The sequence below is a fragment of the Myotis myotis genome, unplaced genomic scaffold (assembly GCF_014108235.1).
Source record: "Myotis myotis isolate mMyoMyo1 unplaced genomic scaffold, mMyoMyo1.p scaffold_m19_p_3, whole genome shotgun sequence".
Lineage (NCBI taxonomy): Eukaryota > Metazoa > Chordata > Mammalia > Chiroptera > Vespertilionidae > Myotis > Myotis myotis.
Genome location: NW_023416335.1, coordinates 26,621,378 through 26,642,704, shown reverse-complemented (window position 1 = coordinate 26,642,704; position 21,327 = coordinate 26,621,378). Strand labels below are relative to the sequence as shown.

The window sequence follows — 21,327 nt, the reverse complement described above, 5'->3', positions numbered from 1 at the left end:
TCCTGCCCCAAACAACAGAGCACAGCCCAACAAGTCTCTGCTTTCTCTCGGAGTCCATTGGCTCCTCCGCTTCATGACTTTTTCCAGCTGATTCCATGTTAGAAGCTGGAGGGCAGAGATGGGAAACTGGACAAAATCTACAAAAAGCGAATAAATGTAAGAACGAAGGGAAAAAGCGATGACACGATCAGGAGGAGGGGCAAGACTGCGAAGGCTGGACTCAGGGCAGGGACTGGGCAGCAGGAGGAGGAAGGGAAAGGGAACAGAGAGCCTCTGGTCCAGGCAAACCACGGGCGGGAGGGAGATGCTTCAGGAAGGTTCCAGAAACAGAGACGGCGGTTTCCTTGTCTGCGGCCCGTGTGGGTTCTGCGGAAAGGACTGGTGCTTCCTAACTCTTGTGATAAACGCCACCCCCATTCCTGAACATCTCCAGGCGGGTGTCACGGCTGGGGAGCGCCGTAACCTCTGAATCTCCTCCAAGCTACGATTTTTGTCTAGTTATAAATTCTGTACCTTGTGTTTAAAAAGAGGATTTTTGTTTTGATTTCAAATATGAAGTGTACTATTCACAAAGCGTGCTCAACCATCCCACCTCCTTCCGAACCTTCGCGTTCATCCTCCGTGAGGACAGCGGAGCGGAGGAGACCCAACGTTAGAAGCGTCGGGATGTCGCGTCCTAACTACCACCTAATCCCCCAAAAAGGTTCCTTCCTGCGGAAAGCCTCGCTCCTCGCGGGTGGGACCAGCCCTCTCCCCGCCGAGGACGCCCCCTCACAGTCGCTGGGTCACTAGGAACGCGAGTCTGCACCGCGCCGGCCCCTCGGCACGCCCCTGGGTTCACACTCAACTTAACCGCTGGCGGCCGCCGGCTGGTGGCTCAGGGACCCCCTTCCGCCCCGCCTCCCGCCCCCTCACCTGCAGGCTCCCGGGACCGCCTCCTCTACCCCGAGCCACCGCCCACTTTCCGCCTCGGGCCGCGCGGAGAACTGGGCCAGGGACTTTGGAGCCGGGCCCGAGTCACGCGGCTCCGCGATCACCCGCCTGGCGGTGTCACGCACCCGACTCCAGGGCGAGTGGGAGGCGCGCGCCGCGGGCGGGGAGGACCCCGCGCTGGAAGGCGCACGGCCGCCGGCCACCGCGCACTCTCGCGAGATCTGAGGTCACGTGATGGCGTGGGTGAGGCGACGCTTCACGTGACGGGCGCCGCCGGCCGTAGGGTCTCTTTTCTGTCGCGAGCACCGCAGCTGCTGGGCCTCTTGACCGAGGGATCTGCCGCTCTCACGCCGGCCCCCAGCGCTTTCCCCAGCGCCCATCCTCCGGCGGCCCCACCACCCGACCCCTCGGGGCTCCCGATCCCGTGGCCCTGGTGCCCATGGCGGCCCCCGGTGGCGCCCGGCGGCAGCCGCTGCTCCTGCTGTTACTCGGTGAGGGTCAGGCCAGGAGCTGGCGTCAGCGGGGAGGGCGGAGTGCGAGAGGGCAAGGGGCTGCGCGGCGGGGCTCGGGAGCATGGGAGCCCTGCGGGGAGGGTGTCTCCGGGGGCGCGGGGAGGGGGGAACTACACGGAGTCCCGGGGGCTACAAAGTCCGGGAGCTGCGGGCTGGGCCCGGGGGGCGGGCGGGCCTGCAGTCGTCCCCGCACACGCCGAGGTCCGCACGCCGGGTCCGGCCGGAGCCCGCTGGTCGCCGACTGAGGAGTCGGGTCCGGGTGCCGAGAGGCGGACGAGGGAGGGCCGAGGGTCTCAGCCGCGGGCCTGCTCCGCCCTCGGGCCACTGAACTCGTTTTCTGGGAGGTGGAGTGGATGAGAGTTGGGTGACTTGGTGCTTTCTGGAAATTGTGCTTTGTTTCTGTAACTTCCGGGCGAGTGTGGGCTCGGCCGGAGGTCCAGGTGAGGCTCTGCGCCCCGAGACGCCAGGGCCCGCGCGGTCCCTCGGTGCTCCCAGCGGGCGACCCACCTGGTGCCGCTTCCCACACGGGTCCGAACCAGGAGAGACTAGGCGGCGTGGCGACCCTGGCCTTGTGGAGTTCGTCCTTGGTGCTTTCACCTTTGCCTGTGTTTCTTCGTGGCCTGCAGCGCTCACATGTTGCTGCGAATTTAAGTTTGTGTTGGGAGGACTTCGAGGTACCCTTAGGAGTTTAGGAGAACTCATGGGGGGCGACCTGCGAGGCAGGACCAGGCCTCGGCTTCTCGATGGCAGTGTTCGCATCCAGTGAGTCCTTGTGAAGAGCTGCTGCCACTGTTCTGTGTGCTGCCCGTGAGCCAAAATGCGGGACTCGACACGTCGGGAAGCGGCTCGCCCTCCCCCACTCTGTGTAATTCATAGAAGCAGTTGGTGGGTGCTCAGTACTTGACTGATTGAGGGATTTTATTTTAATTTGTCTGTCCTAGTAAGAAAGAGGAATATGTGCTGTTTGTTGAACGGTAGTCATGACATGGCTTGATTTTAAGTCTGTTTAGAGGCCACCTGTGTATGCCACTCTGTCCCACTCGCTCCCAAATAAAACGGGAAGACTTATCTAAGGGCTAGGATCTGAAATATGGGGGTTCACGTGAGTTAAATAGATACAGATACACATTTCCTGCTCACACATTCTTTAGATACCTCTCACGTTTCATCTTACTCTGAAATTCTGTTCATTGTGATCGAATAGATTTTGGTCTGCTGTTTTCGTTTTGCCAGTTATGTAAAGTTCGTTCTTTGAGCTGCAAGAGCCACAAGGGATGACCTTATTCCAGCAGTAAACCTGAAGCCTTGCCCTTCACTGGCAGGTGTTACAAGAGGAGTTGCTGGAATAAGTTTTGTCATGCCAGAACGGCTGCATTGTGATTTATTAGAAGAGCTCACAAGCATTAGGACTTGGATATTTTGTTTCATGTTTTAAAAACTCATCTTAAAAATGAAGAGGGAAAGTTCATAACTTCTCTACATTGCAATAACTTGGAGTATTGTGCGTGTAATTAGCTTTTTTAATGCCCATTGCATCATATCTTTTAAGTTTTATATTCAACTAAAATCTAACTTTTTAAAAAGGTCCATTAACTTGGATTTAGGTCTGTTTTTTAAAAAAATGTTTATTTTAATGAACAATTTCACCAAAAAAGCATATTTTCTAAAAATAGAACAAGCTTCTAAATTACTAACTCCTCCTACATTAATGAGTAGAAACTACTTACACCTTTTGTATCATAGTATAATTGAGTGGGATTCTTTAAACCATTGATGTCAACTAGGTGGCTTCCTTTCCCTTTCCAAATGAAGAACTCACTACAGCGGTCGCCAGTGGTCCGTGAGGTCCTAAAGGTTGGCGACCACTGATAGGAAGGAAGTATTAGCTTTTATGCTAATTAACGTTATACTTGCTTGTGGGAGTTTTGTCAATTATCCCAAGTTTGCAACCAAATTCTTTGGTAGATTTGAGATCGAAATGTTTTGGGTTCATAATTTTGAATTTACATACTATTTACAAAATTGCAGTCCCATTCCAGGCAGTATTAGTATTCGCTCTGTTTGTGTCCACAGAACTTGACTACGTGCTACAATATGTTCTTTAGACCATTGATTCAGCTGAGTTACGATTATTTTTACAAGTGTATTTCCCTTCCCCATCTCACAGCCCAGCTCATGCCTCACACATAGTAAGTGCTCAGTACATACATATAGAGATGTCCAGTTTTACAGTAGTGGTCTCTAACCAAACATGCATAAGTCAGCTTTTTAGAAATCTACATACTCATGCCCCGCCTCTAGGGATTGTGGTTCATTTCAAAAGTGAGTGTTTCATAATTTAAAGCATATTTGCTTGCTCAACGAGGGCTGGAGAGAAAGCATGGGTTAGCCATGGCACTCATCCTGCAGCTAGCCCACACTAGCATGGGTGAACATGCTCTGAGTCAGCAGACCTGGCTCTACCACTCACTAGCTGTGTGACCTTGCACTAGTTAGTTAACATCTCTCCGCCTTAGTCTCTACATCTGTAAAGGAGTCAGAATATGTCTACCAATTAGGATTGTCATGATAATTTATCAGTGATGTGCTTGGAGCTATAATTGGCACATAGCAAGTGCATTACAAGTGCTTGTTCAATAAAATAATTGACATTTTGTGTCAGGTACTAGGATTCAGTGATGAACTTGATAGATGAGGTCTGTATAGCACTGAATGTTTAAATAATAATAGCTAATATAGTCAGTGCTAATGCCCTGTATACTGAACACTCTGCATGTTGTTGGCTCAGTTTGATGCTCTAGTGAACCTGTTGTGTCAGCACTCCTATTTCCATTTTGCAGGTACCTAAACCAAGGGTTTGGTAGTTGCTACTGGCCCAAGGTCACACAGTAGTGGGGGAGTCTGTCATAGAACCAAGATCTCTTACTGTCAAGCAAGCATGTTTCCCATAGCTGCATTTGTTTTAAAAAATGGAATTTCTACAAGTAGGAATATTTTAAAGGAATAGGACAAAGTTATTCCTTTATGTAACCCCTGGAGAAATGATCGAGTTCTCATCTGAGTGAAGTACTGCTAGAGATTAGCAGTTGCCAGTAGGCCAGGGAGCTGACTTTTGAGAGGGACACCCCTCAAATTACTGCAAACATTTTAACTGGCTTGAGAAGAGTCTTTTTTTCCTCACCAACTGCCACTGTTAAAGAATTCTTTAAAAAAATAAACATGATCATTAACATACATAATAATCTCTCAGAATATTATGTTCTAATCCTCTTGTAGACATTTTTCTCTGGATCAAAATTGGCTTCTGGGGTAAGTTTCTTGTTTTAATAATTGGACATTTCTGGGCCTTTCCAGAATAAATGTGGGCATTTAGTGCTGCTAGCGCTTATATTGTTTTAGTAATACTTTGTTTTTCTTTGAAAGATCAGCTCAACATATTTCTAAATGAAAAAATTGTATGATTGAAAGGTACTTAATGTGAAATGTTTACTAATGAAGTGCTTTGAGTCAGTAGAAAGTTTTTTTTTTTAATAATTCAGGAACTGTTTTATCAAAGGGCAGCTTGTTGAGAACTGACCTATGTGTGCTCCCATGGGAGACAGTGACCTGCTGTGCCTATGTCACATGTGATTGAATATGACAGACTCTCCAGCGGAGGGACCAGGGCTAGGCCTGAGGAAGCATATGCACTGGGCAGGCAGTGGCCCAGGGATCGCGCCCATGCTTTAACACACGCTTTTGCTTCTGCCTGCCGGCTCTGCTTTTCCCTCTGGTATGCTTACCCATCCTCTCAGAAAGCATGTGTTTTAAAAATCTTTACTGTGTCAAAAACAAGTTATGGAACAACTTTCTCTAACTTTTAAATAAAATATTCAATTTATTGGAAATGCTTTTAGTATAATCTTGCCCAAGTATTTCAGAGATGGGTTAAAAATTTGCAAATCAAAACAGACCAAAAAAAAATGTGCACAGGTTTTCCAGTCTACCATAGTTTGCTTCATTTTGGTGTAGCAACTTTTCTTTATGCACATGGATTTTGGTATTTCCTTTACCAGAGGCTTATGGGAAGATATGTGAGGTTTCTGGCTATACCCTTTACTTTAGGCTTGAACTGTTGGCTCTAAAGATTTTGTTTTGTGAAAATCTCAAGGGTAAAATGAATTGGAGACATTTACTTTGCCAGGGACAAGGGAGGTAGAATGAAATGTTAATTGAGTGTCCTCTGAGTATGCTGCCTTCAGAATGTGCAAGTCATATTTACCCTTAGAGTGATCAGAGCCAGGTGTGGAAATGCTTGCTTGGTAAAGGGCATGTAGGAGCTTGTAGCAGCAGAGATGGGGAGGAGGGAAGGGAGGAGCACACCACTTCTGAATGTTATAGTACACTGTGATGGCTGACAACTCTTTGGTTTTAGAACTAGTGAAAACACTTATTTTTACCCATCTATGAAAGAACAATGTGCTAAAATGTACCACTTGTAAAATTACCTACTTCTGTACTGTGCTGATCAGATTACATTTGCTAGTAAACTGCTTGATCAGGGTGGTGGGATATGAAGAAGATGGCACTGGCCCTGGGAACTTACTTAAAGAGGTATATTTAGCAGTGATCACTCTCAAGCTAGAAAGACCCATGAGAGTTTCACTCTGTCCCATGCCCCTGCCATATGGAGGCCATACCTAGACAGATTGATTGAAGTCCTAAGGTCACACAGCCAAGTCCTGGTTCAACTTAGTTTTTTTAGAACCTTTCTGAAATTGGGCAAAAATCTTAGATCTTTGAGTCCATGACTTTTCTTCCACACCACCAGTCCATGGGAGGTAAAAACATATCTAACTTTAAATATTGGTCTAAGTCCACAGTGAAAGATACCATCAGCTCTTCCATGGATTTCTGTAGAAGGTCAATATTTAGGTTGAGTTGTGCCTCCATGACCCTATGGAATTTCCTGAGGAACCAATGTAGAGCACTTATGCCCCGTGGTGACCCAGAAATTAACATTTGACTTCTTGATCAGTATTCTGACAAAATCCATTATTGCTACAGTTGAAGACAACAGAAATATCTTAAATATTTTCTTAGAGATGTTTGGTAATTTTTGTCTCTCCTGGAGTTAGCAGGCCTTGTGTATGGTGCATCAGCAGTGTTCTTTGAGGTGAAGGATGGCAACGGGACAACTTGTATAATGGCCAACTTCTCTGCTGACTTCTTGACCAACTATAATACCCAGAGTGGCTCTAAGGTAGGAAACAGCACATTGTGTACGTGCATGCATGTGTGTGTGTTCGCACACGAGAGATTATTAAAAGTTTTCAAATGTTTGAAAAATGATCCCTCCTTGACATAGTTAACATTGGTTGTTTTGTATGTATAGTTCCTTCTCAGCTCCTCAAGTAGCCTGTGCTGTTTTATATACTGAAGTTCCAGTCAAAATATACAAACCGTTTTATGCTTTGCATTCACTATTTTACTATGAGCATTTTTTCTCAGTTTTCTTTGTGATTATCTTTTTTAATACTTCATTATGTTAATCAACCTAATTTGTTAAACCATCCCACTATTTGTAGTTAAGTATATCTGTGGAATTTACTCTATATGAACTATTAACACTCCCCAGTTGTATATAAACAGTTTATGTGCAGTGCCATAAGCATTGTGTTAATTTGATTAAAATGTTTTTGGTTGTTTTGTTAAAACAACTCTGTACTTCTACAGGATAGGCTTTTGCATTTCCTAGATTTCTAACAAATAAACAGCATTTGTTTGTATTTCTTCTTTCAGTTACCTATTAATGGCATTTCACTTATTCTATTTACCATGTACCCTTTTAAATATATTCTTAATTCAGATTTTATTTCAATTCCTTCTTGTAACCACCATTTTTCTTTATCTCCATTTCGATAGCATCATATTTTTTTACTACCACTCAAAGGGCAGCAGTGGGGCCCAGGATTGCTGGGAAGATCAGCTGTTTCTTTAGAGCACTCTGGACTTTGTGCTAGCTGCTCAGCCTCATTAATTCATTTGTACTGGTCTAGATACAAACGTGGTCTCTGTCAAAATAGAAGAAAACTGGGAAGGTTTTGTTCTGTAGAAGTGTCTCAAATTCTAAAGACTTGTCTAAGCACCTTTTATTTTAATTTCTATTCACTATATTTTGTGCTTGGATTTTTAAAATACTGTCTTGCTATATATTAATTATTACACAAATGGGATCATCCCTATGGGTCATGTGCCTCACTATTTCGCAAAGCATGTCTTCGTCACCTCGTGTAGTTCTGTCTTTTTTTAGGACAGCATTCGCATGCAGCTTAACCATAGTTCTTTTAATCAGCCCAGTTCGTTTTGATGGACAGTAGGTTGTTTTCTAGTTGTTTGTTTGCATATAATAGTAAATTAAAACAATTCTGTGTAAACCCCTTAAAGAGACATATTCTGTAAACAAACATTTCTATGGCAAACAAGTAGTAATAGCCTTTTTAAAATAAAAACACACACTTTATCTTGAAACCCAATGTTAGTTATTTGAGTTTACTAAGATAATTTTAATTCTGTTCTGTTGAAAGTTAAAATTATATTAATGAAGAATTTGTAATTATATGAAAAATTAAGTCAACTTCTTCTAGCACTTGAATTACTTTATTTAATCCTCACTCGAGAGTATGGTTTTATTGATCTTCAGAGAGAGAGGAAGGGGGAGAGAGAGAGAAAGAAACATTGATGTGAGAGAAACATCAACGTGCTCCCACCAGAAATCAAATCTGCAAACTAGGTATGTATATCCCTGACTGGGAATGGAACCGGCAGCCTTTTGGTGCAGGGGACGATGCTCCAACCAACTGAGCCACACTAGCCAGGGCTTGAATTGCTTCTCTTACTGAAATGTAATGCTGACTTTCTTTGTGTTTTTTGTTTATATTAAAAATACCTTAACAGTGCCAACTGAGATGGAACTGAGGAACTGAGTTTATGTCATACTTACAAAAGATCTCTACTTAGTGTTTCTGAATCCCTTTAATAACCTACATTCTAATTGGGTTCTGTTGACATTGTGTTTGTTCTAGAATTCGACCTTCAAACTGCCACCTAATGCAGAAGCATTAAATAGCAGCTCCTGTGGTAAAGAGAATGCTTCTAACCCCAGTCTTATCATTGCTTTTGGAAACGGACATACACTGACCCTCAACTTCACAAGAAATAGTACACGTTACAGTGTCCAGATGATGCGTTTTGTTTATAACTTGTCAGACACACAGATTTTCCCCAATGCAAGCTCCCAGGGTAAGAACAAAAATTGACCGATTATGAAGTGAAGAAAATTGGTTTGGAGTAGTGTCTAAAATTACTTTTAACTAAGTAATTAAAATTTTATTCTTTTCTAGGACCCAAGACTGCAGAATCCGTACCTGACATCACTGCAGACATAAATAAAAAATACAGATGTGTGAGCAGCAACCAGATCCACATGAATAATGTCACTGTCACGTTCATTGATGCCACCATCCAGGCATACCTTTCAAATGATAACTTCAGCAAGGAAGGTAAGACCCTGCCCTTGGCCCTAATGTCATTAGTCTGACTTCACTGAACGCAGAAGCCGCTTTGTGGTCTGGTGCCTGGGAGAACTATGTACAGATGAGCATCTGTATAGCTGGGGACAGAGCAGGCAGCTTCTGTCTTAGAAGAGCTGTCCACCAAACCTTTTTTCTCTTTAGAGATGACCTCTTTAGATTAGGGAGGACAAAATTGATCAAAAAGGGGTAAAAGGGCAAAGCAGTTAAGCCTCTCTGGGTCTTCCCTTGTTAGAGCTAATGGAGTCCAGGGAGCTCAGGCAGACCCTAGGGCCAGATGGTGAAAGGATTAGGAGTGCCTTTCTGAGGGGATCATGACATACACCCTCACACCCCACAAGGCACCTGCCAACCCAGCTCCATGGTCTCGGCTAAGGTAGTCAACCTCTCATTTTCCTCACTTGTAAAATAAGGATAATAACTTGTGTTAGAAGGTTGTTAGAATTAAAAAGGAAATTAATGCAAAGTGGGTCTCTCAGTGCCTGGCACAGAGTAAGTAATAAATAGGGCTGTCATTTTACTATGACTTAAGAAAATTCTGTTCCCCAAATTCCACTAATCAACTAACAGATTAATGTCATTTTTCTAAAGAGTGAGGGGATAAGAGGTTGATTGCCTTGGGGAAGTTGTCTCTGCCTGCTAGAGGGTGTGTTAAGGATAGCACTTCATTCTAATCTTTTTGAATTTATTGGGGTAACATTGGTTAATCAGATCATGTAGGTTTCCAGTGTACAATGCTATAAATATATCATCTACATATTGTATTTTGTGTTCACCACCCCAAGTCTGGTCTCCTTCCATCATCATATATCTCCCCAACCTCCTTCTACTCTTTAGATCTGCTGGGCTTTTGATTTGCATTGTTCCCTGGTGGTCTTGCTTGAAGGCTCCGAGTGACTGTTGGAGAGTGGCTAATTTGCACCATCCCAGAGCTAATTAGCAGGATGAACCAGTCAGCCCTTTTGTGCAGCTTGTTACAGTCCTCAGAGACCGGGGTGCTTCTAGCAGAGCTGCCAAACTGGGCTGCAGGCCTGGTCCAGCCTGCCTCTGGTCTCTGTATAGTCAGTAAGCTAAGAATGGTTTTTATGCTTAAAATTTAAGGTTAAAAAAATGAAAATAATATTTCATGACGTGAAAATTCTTTGCAGTTCAGGTTTCAGTGCCCATAACTGAAGTGTTGTTGGAACACAGCCATGATCATTCACTCACCTATTTCTGTGCCCGCTTTCATGTTCATGGTGGCAGAGTTGAGTTGGAACAGACACCCGACAGCCACAAAGTCTAAAATGTTTAGTATCTGGCCCCTTACAGAGAAAATTAGCTGACCCCTGCCCTAATGGGAAGAGTGTTAGTAACAGAGCTAGGACTAAAAGAAACCAAGTGTAACTGGGAGAAATACAACTAGTAGCAAGTGTGCAGGGCTTATCAGTGGAGATCTGCGCAAGCTGGAGCAGCAGGAGATTCTGAAGGAAATGGGCTTGACCTTTCCACAAGCAGCCTCTTCTCAAACTGGGCCTGGCGGGCTGGGTGAGCATGCAGCTTCCCAAGGAAGGGCTGATGGAGTGCGAGGACTTTTCCTCTTGTGCTGGCGTGAGCAGTGTTTGGAGGCAGTAGGTCCCGGTGTGTGCACACTCTAAGGTGCACCTCCTCAGGCATATGAAAGGTGACTTTAGTCAGACAGTAGCTAAGCCAGTGGCGGTTAGATCAGCAAACTAAATACTTGAAGTTATTTGTGTTCACAGTGATAACTCTCCCAACTACCTGGGTTTCATACCTAGCCAAATACATCTGGGTTGCTTCAGTCTTCTGGCTCAGGTCTCAAGAGCAGAAAAAGGGAAAAGCAAATTCTGTCAGAAAGTCTTAGGAAATAATTGCATCTCTGGCTTGCTGGTTCATTGCAGGGCTCTCACTAAAGTTGGGCCAGAAAGTGGCCAAGATACAGCTCCTCACTTTCCAACTTGTTTTCTTTTGCTTCAAAGGCTTGCGAGCACAGAGATGACCAGGTCTCCCCTAGTGGGCTCCCCAATATGGTGCTTTGAAGTAAGGTGTCAACGCCACCAGGGTTCATACAGGGCAGTGGAGCCCTGTAACAGGACTACCGTTTCTAATCTAAAAACAGATGTGACAGTAGAGGGACTAATTTTGTTTTGGGGTTAATTAATTGCTTTTTTTTTTTAATAGACTTTATTTTTTAGAGCAGCTTTAGGTTCAAAACAAAATTGAATGGAAAGTAGAGATTTTTTTCATATCTCCATCCCCACAAATGCACATTGTCTTCCCTGCCAACATTCTACATTTTAATTACTTTTCCAATGGAGGACATATGCATGTGATTCCAAGTGGAAAAGGTACGGGTGTGAGGCTATCCTGACATCTGGACCCCAGCCAATAGCCCTTTCCCCAGTGGTATGCTCATGTCCTGCATAGGGTTACCTGGGGGTTTGGGGTTTTGGCCTTCCAGCCTGCGAGTCCTGGGTTATTTGGAGCTCATGGGTGCCACCCACCGTGTTCCTTCAAGTTGGTGGTAAGAAGTTTGGTCATCGAGCTCACCCTCACTGGACGGATCTAAGACATCGTACTCACCTCCCCATGTTTCGTGGTTGTCCCCTCTTACCAAAGCTTGATTCAGTTTTGTTAAATCCACCTGTGCCAATATGTATGTACTTTAGAAAGGAAATCTTTTTCAAAGACACTAGAGCACTCTCTTAGTAAATTCTACTTGGCTGAGGAGGGTTAAGAAGCATCCTAAAGTTACCAGGTACATGAATATCCTGTAGAAATCGAAGTTTCCTTCTCTCATCATTGGCCAGGAAGGCTGGGTGAAGTCGAGAGCTGCTCATACATCACCTCTCACACAACCGTGACTTCCTGCTTGACACACTGTTTTATAGGATTTGATCCTCCAGTGACCTGGGTCCTAGTATATGCAGGCTGCTGTTCAGGGTGGAGGTGCTGGGTAGGGAGCCTCTGAATCTCAAATATGGACTGATGCTCCTTAAGGAAGGGTCTACACTGTACAATATAGTAATTGATAACATGATCTAAGATTTACTTTCCAATTAGTTGATATACAGTGTTACACTAATTTCAGGTGTACAACATAGTTATTAGACATTTTATATACCTAATGAAGTTAATCTGAATTTTCTAGTCTTCACCCAAGGAAATTATTCCATTGATTTTTTTAGAGAGAGTGGAAGAAAGAGGGAAAAACAGAGAGAAATATGGATGGGAGAGAAATACATCAATTGGTTGCCTCCTGCACATACCCCAACCAGGACCTGGGCGGGGGAGGATCCTGCAACCAAGGTATGTGCCCCCGACTGGAATCGCTCTATCCACTGAGCAAAACCAGCCAGGGCAATCTGAATTGTTTTTAAAGCTCAACTGCTAACATGTTGCGAGGTTACTCAACTTATTATGAACCTAACTCGGAGTCTTGATTCTTGGGAAGCCTAGCCAGCCAGCATGTCATTATACTACTTTTTGTCTGTTCCCAGTATCTTACTGGGTATTTTTTTAAAATATCTTTTATTGATTTTTTTACAGAGAGGAAGGGAGATTGATAGAGAGTTAGAAACATCGATGAGAGACAAACATCGATCAGCTGCCTCCTGCACACTCCCTACTGGAGATGTGCCCACAACCAAGGTACATGCCCTTGACCGGAATCGAACCTGGGACCCTTGAGTCCGCAGGCTGCCGCTCTATCCACTGATCCAAACTGGTTACAGCTGGGTATTTTTTGACAATGGTTGCTATTAATGTTATTTTGTAATTAAAGAGACCATCATTTTCCCTAAAAGTATGAGATTTGGCATAACTAACCTCATATACTACCAAAACAGCATAAATGGCTTAAAATACTTGATTTCTATTAGAATTGAGCCATTTCTCATTTTTTATTTCCTTTTGTGCCAGTTTCACTCCTTTGATTCTTAGGTACTTTGTTTTGTTTTGTTAATCCTCACCCGAGGATATTTTTCTGTTGATCTTTGGAGAGAATGGAAGGGGAGGAGGAGAGACAGAAACATAGATGTAAGAGAGAGACATCAATTGGTTGCCTCCTGCATGCACCCCATCCAGGGACAGGGATCGAGCCTGCAACCAAGGTGTGTGCCCTTGACTGGAATTGAACCTGGGACCCTTCAGTCCTCGGGCTGACACTCTATCCACTGAACCAAACCGACCAGAGTGATTTGTAGGTACTTTTATGTTGTTGGTTTTTTTAAAATATTTTTATTTATTTCATAGAGAAGAAGGGAGAGGGAGGGAGAGACAGAAACATCAATGATGAGAGAGAATCATCTATCGGCTGCCTCCTGCATGCCCCCCTCTGAGGATCAAGCTCACAACCCAGGCATGTCCCCTGACCAGGAATTGAACCATGACCTCCTGGTTCATAGGTTGACACTCAACCACTGAGCTACGCCAGCCATGCTTTAGGTACTTTTAAATATTTTTCTTGTCAACTGAATTCCCTGTTTCAAGGAAAAGATCCCAAGCCAAATATGTTAAGCATATTTTTATATCCCCTACTCTGTTCTACTCATGGATCCTTAATAAATTGTTGAGTTAACATGTTTGCAATAAATCATTAAATTTTTGGTTATAAAAGCCTGGGTAAAGTTTTTATTTTTATTTTTTTATTTATTGGCTTTTAGAGAGAGAGAAATATCAATTTGTTGTGTCACCCATTTATTCATTCATTTGTTGGTTCTTGTATGTGTCCGGTCCAGGGATCGAACCTACAACTTTGGTGCATCAGGGTAAAATTTTTATTAGATAAACTGCATGTTCAGGTCATTAGAGTGGGCTTCTGTGTTTGTACGTAACAGTAGTGTAGTAGTCGCCTTGTCCAGAAAGTCCTTGTTCATTTTGCCTTTACATTTGTATCCTTTTACCAAAAAAAAATTTTAAAAAACCTCAGCTATTTAGAGATTTTATTTTTAAAAGGAAATAAATAACAAGGCAAGGCTGCACTGACTTTCCTGTCAATTTTGTTGATGAGGATAAGTTCTGGAGAAAATCAGGTATCTTCTTTCGTGAAGGTCTGCAAAGTAGGGTAGATGATTATCATTCTGGAATGCTCTGTCTGGAGGCTGGAGAAAGCCAGGTGAATGAGTCTCACTCTGTTCAGCAGAATTGGATTTCTGGGCCCAAGCCCACACTGGGTTAATGGATTTGGGGTGAATCCTATACAGGCATCTGAACAGCCCTTCACTTTCCTCTCCCAGTGTTTTCTTTGTGGGGAAAACTAATGGTGACCCAGTAGCAACCTCTGGATCCCCTAGTCTTTCCAGAGGCCTTCCCACAGGTGGCACTGAATATACTCAGTGCATTTTATTTGTGACTAGAGGCTCAGTGCACGAAATTCGTGCACAGGTAAGGGTCCCTAGGCCTGGCCGGCAATCAGGGCTGATTTGTAGGGTGATGGGGTGCCCCCACTGGCACCTGCCTTGGCTGGCCTGGCGCCACCCACTCGTGGGCGCTGCACCCCGCTGCCGTCGGTTGCCTCCCCTTGTAGGGCGACTGGTGAGGTGATCAGGGGTCCCCCGCTGACACCCGCCTTGGCTGGCCTGGGGCCTTCAGGCTGGGAGCAGCTCCTGCATTGAGCGTCTGCCCCCTGGTGGTCAGTGCACGTCATAGCGACCGGTCGTTCTGCCATTCAGTTGATTTGCATGTTAGGGTTTTATTATACAGGATTATCTCCCTGTGGCCTGTTTGTGAGCCTTCTGCAGGAAGGGCTTTGGTATTGGTTAGAGAGTGGACTTTGCATTTATAACTCAGAAGGAAGACGGCATTTTATCCTTACAGATTTCTAAAGTTCTGCAATTTTCTGACTAGGGATAAGATCTAAGGGTGTTTATTCATGTTTCCAAATTGATATTTTGTAACCGGCTTTATGAAAACAGTGGGTGATTGTAAAATCTCAGTGTAGGTTACTTTCCCTCATTTGTGTGGTGCGGCCATCTAGACCAGAACTTGGAGACTGGCCTGTTCTCGTTTTTGTTTTGGCGTCGTTTTAATTATGTTGTGTTCTGTAACTAGTTTTAATGTACTGATGAAGCTGTTTTTTAAAATGCGGCTAAAACGTCTGTCTGTAGCTTAGCTCGGGATAAGAAGTGGACAGTGTTGGCCAGCACGCCCTAGGTTGGAACATCTCCGGCAGTATTTGCTGTACCACCACTGGCCCAAGGTTAAACCCTTTCTGAGGTATTTCCCCAGGCTTTAGCCTCTGTCTAGAAAGGCACTTCAGTCTCTAAGATTACATTGTGGGAAGAGATTGAAGGGATCCTGGGTGAATTGAACTTTCCAGAAAGTGTGTCTAATTTTCCCTGTGTTACAGTTTTGTGGGGTGAAGTTTTCTATCTCTCCTCCCCTAAGTAGATGGGATATGGAGGCAGAATTGGCAACTGAAAAAGAGTTACATTGAAGTTTCATTTTAATTTAGAGAAAACAGGTGGTGGGTAGAGTTACACAAACTACTGACTGGCTCCCTACAAGGATGTCTGAGCCAGCTTCCTTGGCTCAGCCTAGCAGAACTGTGGGAAGAGTCAGAATTGGATGGAAATTGTATGAATATTATATTCAACTTCTTGATTGTCCACAGAAACAGAGTGATAAAAGAAAGAATCTAATTGTGGTATCCTAGAAGTGCTGCAGGTGTTATAAAATGTTAAGTAATCTGAAATCTTCACAGGGGAGCCTCTCCTTCCTGTCTATTCCTGTAGAAAATTTTGAGTTATTCCGCTGTGGGTCCCATTTGCTTTGATTTTGAATATAAATTTTTGTTGCAAACAATCATGGTGGGTCAAATTCTGAGGGACAGAGTCCCATTCAAACTCCTCAGCATCTGCTCTGGTGGCCTCTCCCCACAGACACCTCCCCCACAGATCTGGCTTCTGGTCACCAGGTTGCTTTGCCGTGGCCTGTCTGTACTCCATCCGCCCTCAGGTGCTGGATTGTTGTCTCCTCTTTTGGGGTTTTTGCTCTCACACTTACTGGGCCTTCTGCCTACGTGAGAGTGCCTGCCGGAGCCCTCACCACCCTGCCCCAAATAGAAACCCACAGCAGCTGCCCGGCCCTCTGCCTGAGTCTCAGCTCCAGGCTCAGCCTGCAGGGCCACCTGCCACCTGTCCTTCCAAGGCCTCTCTGCTCTCCCATGGGCTTTGTGCTGATGGCATTAGGTTTGTGTGTCTGGTGTCTGTCTGTCCCTCCTGAGCGTGTGAGCTCCAGGCCCCTCTTCTGTCCTGTGACTGTTTCCAGCAGCATGCAGTAATAGCTCAGAGAGCTGTTTCAGGTGGCGTGTGGCTGACTGTCCCACTGGCATGTGAGAGGTATGGTTTTTAACTTGACCGCACGTAGGAAGGGAAGGTTGTCAGGCAGCAGAGGATAGATCTGTGAGCATGGGGCTGCCCCGAGGCTGAAACGGAAGTGTCCACTTAGAACCATCACGTGTCAGGAGTGGGGACAGGAACTGGACACTGCCGTCCTCCTCAGCCAGCTGTGTGAGACACAGTGCCTGCCTGCCTGTATAATTTACTCCTGTTCTGAGGGGTGGGGCTATTTGAGAAAGTCTGGGGTTTACAAGGAGCTCAGGGAGCTAGAGCTCAGGGTTGCTGTGGCTCCTGTTTTTAAGGAACCAGAATTTTCACCTTCCTTCCTGTGAACAGTATGATTAATCCCTCCTTGTTTCTCCAGAGACGCACTGTATCCAAGATGAACCTTCTCCAACAATGTCACCAACATCTGCCCACCCCTCGTCATCCCCTCCACACCCTTCACCAACATCTGCCCACCCCTCGTCATCCCCTCCCCACCCTTCTCCTCCCCACCCTACCCCTCCTCACCCTTCACCAACCCCTCCCCACCCTTCACCATCCCCAGTGCCTGAGAGCCCCTCAGTGCACAAGTACAACGTAAGTGGTACCAACGGAACCTGTCTGCTTGCCAACATGGGGCTGCAGCTAAATGTCACCTACAAGAAGAAGGACGACAAGGTAGGCTGAGCCCCAAGGAGCCCCTTTCTCTCAGTGCGTAGCAGTGTTGGTGCACACGAGTGTTAAATCAGTGTGTGTGCACGGTCTTTCAGAATACAAGTCAGAGGGAATAAAAGTCAGTGTGCCTGTATCTGTAGTTAGCTTATTGGCCACAGCCATGCACACCCCTGTCATAGTATGGCAGCTTTCCTCTGAAACAGCAGAATCAAGTCATCCTGACAGAGACAAAGCATAAAATGTGCAGTGTTTGGCTTCTATAGAACAAGTTTGTTGACCCCTGAGAGAATATTAAATTTTGCTTAATTCTTACCACTCAGACATTTAAATGTTATTTTTTTTTAATATATTGTATGGATTTTTTTACAGAGAGGAAGGGAAGAGAGACAGAGAGTTAGAAACATCGATGAGAGAGAAACATTGATCAGCTGCCTCCTGCACATCTCCCACTGGGGATGTGCCCGCAACCAAGGCACATGCCCCCGACCGGAATCTAACCTGGGACCCTTGAGTCCGCAGGCCAACGCTCTATCCACTGAGCCAAACCGGTCTCGGCTAAATGTTATTTTTATGCTTTTCCTTTGAAATAATATTTCTCCCTAATGACAAACTCTGTGGGGCTATGTCAAATAACTTGCTTGTGATGAAAGTAAAGTGTGTGACCACTGGGAGACAGGGTGAGAAGGGCACTTGGATCTGCTACACCTTTCCCACGGGTATGGGCCATTTTGAAAGTAGCAATCAGAAATAGCGCTAAAAATTGTTTTTGATTCCAGAAATCTGCACTAGTGTAAACTTTTAGTGTCTTTCTTATAGTTTTGGTTAAAATGAAAGTGACCTTTGAAGTTTTTTAGGATTGCTTTTGTTTTTCAACAATAGAGGACCCAGGGTAGGAGATGGAATGGTAACTAGTTTGCTTTTCTTCGTAGACTGTGACCAGAGTATTCAACATTAACCCAAACAACACCAAAGTTAGTGGGAGCTGCACTACCCAGCAGGTGACCCTAGAGCTCCAGAGTGAGACCAGCACTTTCCTAGCCTTCCAGTTTGGAAAGGTGAGTGTCCATGTTCACTTCACTCAGGGGGCTTCAGTGCCAGACCTGCCTGGCATCTTAGCATGCATCTCACTGTGGTTTTTGTTCTACTGTGTTTGCTCACGCACTTGGTGCCTCGTGGCCACAGCGCCTAAGCTGAGCACACCATGTACAAGCCAGAATGAAACTGAACACAGGTCCTGAAACCCAGAGCTCTGCATTGGGAAGGATAAGTCTTTTTTTTTTTTTTTTACTATATTTTATTGATTTTTTTTTACAGAGAGGAAGGGAGAGGGATAGAGAGTTAGAAACATTATCAGCTGCCTCCTGCATGCCCCCTACTGGGGATGTGCCCGCAACCAAAGTACATGCCCTTAACCGGGATCGAACCTGGGACCCTTCAGTCTGCAGGCCAACGCTGTATCCACTGAGCCAAACCGGCCAGAGCAGGGAAGGATAAGTCTTTTCTCTGCCTTCCCTTTTCAGTCTTTTTGGACCTTTAGCTCCCCCTCCCCCTTTCTTGTTTACAAATGGACCTTCATTCATTTATTCATCAGACATTAGAGAGTGCCTACTATGCCCAATTGCCACTGTTAGCACTAGACTGCAGACAGTCTGTGTAGCTGCAGAGAGGGAAGGGGTGACTTCAGGGCGGAAGCTCAGGTCAGCCTCTCTCACCCCCTTACCGAGAAGCAGCATCTCTGTATTCTGTACCTCTTTTCTTTTTTTAAATATATTTTATTGATTTTTTACAGAGAGGAAGGAAGAGGGATACAGAGTTAGAAACATCGATGAGAGAGAAACATCAATCAGCCGCCTCCTGCACACCTCCTACTGGGGATGTGCCCACAACCAGTGTACATGCCCTTGACCGGAATCGAACCTGGGACCTTTCAGTCCGCAGGCTGACACTCTATCCACTGAGCCAAACCGGTCAGGGCTGTACCTCTTTTCTTTATACCTACCTAGGAAGAATCATACAGAAAGTTAAACTAATATGGGAAGAATAGAAGTACAACTTATGAATACTTATAATGTACTATGCTGGTGAACTGTTTAACAGTTGGGTTTCTCATAGTAAAGTTTAACTTTCCTAAAGCTCAGTAAACATTGGGGGGTGGGGGAGCAGAGTTTACCTTTTTAGAATAAGGCTTCCTCAGTCCTTTTAGCAGAAAATCTGATTATGTTAGAAGATCTGGAAGGAACTAATCAGAATTTGTGTTCTTGATATTTATATGATGCCTTTTACAGACATGATACTCTTCAGTTTCATTCTAAAGCTTAGAACTATGATAGATCAAATTTATTACCAAAGTTTACAACAAATGTGTGAATCTGTTAACTGGTTAAGGATTATCTTCTTCTCTTTAAGAATGCGAGTTCCAGCCGTTTTTTTCTGAAAGAAATCCAGTTGAACATGACTCTTCCTGACGCCAAAGGTAAGATTCCCCACAATTCCCCTGCCCACTCCGGTGTCTCGGAGCACTAATTCTCACATGCCTTTGCAGTGCCCACCTTCCAGGCCTCCAATAGCTCGCTGAGAGCACTTCAGGCCACTGTGGGGAATTCCTACAAGTGCAATGCCGAGGAGCACATTTGGGTCACAGAGGCCTTTTCTGTCAACATTTTCAAAGTGTGGGTCCAGGCTTTCCAGGTAGAAGGTGACAAGTTTGGGTCTGGTAAGTAGCATTGAAGGCAGCGTTTCAGACTCTGAGTGGGCTTCAGCAGGCTTTGGTTCTGTTTAGATATTTAACAGCTTCTGTGTTACAAGGAGGGGGTGGGAGTGCAGGTTCCCTTTCCCAGCCTAAGAGTTTTAGAGCAAATTCCCCTTCCTGTGTTAGCTTGCTTCCAAAATGCCCAGCATGTCTCAGTTGTGAGCATGTCACTATTTGAGCAAAGGCAGTTCTTCTAACAAGTAGTGTGGCTCTTCCCCCTATTAAATTGGGATATTAAAATGCTATCTGTTTGATGAGTTCAGTGTCCAGAAGGGCCCAAGCGCCTAGGACTGCACACTGACCATAATTTCCTAGCCACACAGAATGCCCCGCCTCTGTAGGAGCTTCTCCAAGTGATAATGGATTGGAATTGGAGCCCCCTCCCTGGTATGATCCTCCCCTGCTGGGAGTGGCGGTGGGCAGAGGTAGAGAGGAGGGAGAGGCCTCTGTGGGGTCCGCATGGTGACAACCCATGTGCGCATGGTGCGCTCCCGCTTGTCTCCTCAGTGGAAGAATGTCAGCTGGATGAGAATAACATGCTGATCCCCATCGCCGTGGGCGGTGCCCTGGCAGGGCTGGTCCTCATCGTCCTCATCGCCTACCTCATCGGCAGGAAGAGGAGCCATGCTGGCTACCAGACGATTTAGCCCGGCCGCAGACCAGCAGAAGCTGCAGGGCTCTCTGTTCATTTCCCTGAGCTTAGGTTGATGTTGAGGGAGGCACACTTTATTGCAAACTGATTTTCAGATCTGCTTTATCCAATGTGAAGTTCATCTTGCAACATTTACTATGCACAAAGAGTAACTATTGCAATGACGGTGTTAATTTTGCTAACGGGGTTAAATATTTTGCTAACTGGTTAAATGTTAATATTTACCAAAGTAGATCTTTAAAGGGGGGAGGGTAAGAGTGCTTTTTTAAATGGGCACTGGCTCCACTATCATTTGACTTTTTAAGGTTCTGGTGTTTAGTTTCTCTTCATTCTTGATTCAGATATAAGCCTTACAAAGGGAGGTTCTCTGGTCTTAACACTTACAACTGATGAAGGCTGGCTAACTGTTAGACTGACACAGTTCATAAATTAGTAGACAGAAGTACTTCAGAAGAGGAAACTCTGGAATGCTTAAATTAAGCTTTAGAAGCCAAGACAGGCCTGGCCCCCACAGGCTGCATAGCTGAGCATTAAAGCGATTGGTCTTTCCATGCTCTGCCACTCAAGAGCTGGCACTTTTTTAACTAGAAAAATGGGTGTTATTTTTACTTACTTTTTTTTTTTTTTTTTTTTTGTAAAGTGATTTTCAATCTTCTGTTTGAGGTTCAGGGTGATCCTGTGTCTGCACTTGTGTACAATAATCGGTTCCACTCTCTGATTTATCCGCTTGCAGCTCGGGTGGGCTGTGCACTGAGGATCACTTCATTTAATGCATTGCTGTAACAATGCTAATAAAATGTCTCTTTCTTTCTTTGGACCTTGTGCTTTTGTCAGCTCTCGGGATGAATGGTGGAGAGCAGTGTGTAAGCTGGGGTGGAGTGGTGCCAATAACAACTGCACGTGGGGAATC

At 45.0% G+C, this 21,327-nt stretch overlaps 1 protein-coding gene across 2 annotated transcripts; it reads left to right on the top strand.

Moving 5' to 3' along the window:
* Positions 1–1,222: 1,222 nt before the first annotated feature.
* LAMP1 (lysosomal associated membrane protein 1) lies at positions 1,223–21,234 on the top strand. Of its 2 annotated transcripts, none has more exons than XM_036301359.1 (9): positions 1,223–1,424; positions 6,566–6,687; positions 8,510–8,726; positions 8,828–8,986; positions 16,721–17,019; positions 17,946–18,071; positions 19,423–19,489; positions 19,559–19,729; positions 20,273–21,234. In XM_036301359.1, the coding sequence occupies exons 1-9, from the start codon at positions 1,373–1,375 to the stop codon at positions 20,410–20,412; spliced, it is 1,353 nt and encodes a 450-aa protein (XP_036157252.1). In that variant the 5' UTR covers positions 1,223–1,372; the 3' UTR covers positions 20,413–21,234. The 2 variants fall into 2 exon arrangements, with proteins under 2 accessions (XP_036157252.1, XP_036157251.1); XM_036301358.1 differs by having other exon boundaries at positions 1,224–1,424; positions 6,563–6,687.
* Positions 21,235–21,327: the final 93 nt, after the last annotated feature.

Bases quoted from the DNA above. Each gene is read 5' to 3' on its own strand.
- LAMP1 (XM_036301358.1), top strand. From the start codon at position 1,373: ATGGCGGCCCCCGGTGGCGCCCGGCGGCAGCCGCTGCTCCTGCTGTTA. The intron at 1,425-6,562 runs GTGAGGGTCAGG...TCCTGGAGTTAG, and splicing joins GCTGCTCCTGCTGTTACTCG to CAGGCCTTGTGTATGGTGCA. The intron at 18,072-19,422 runs GTGAGTGTCCAT...CTTCTCTTTAAG, and splicing joins TAGCCTTCCAGTTTGGAAAG to AATGCGAGTTCCAGCCGTTT.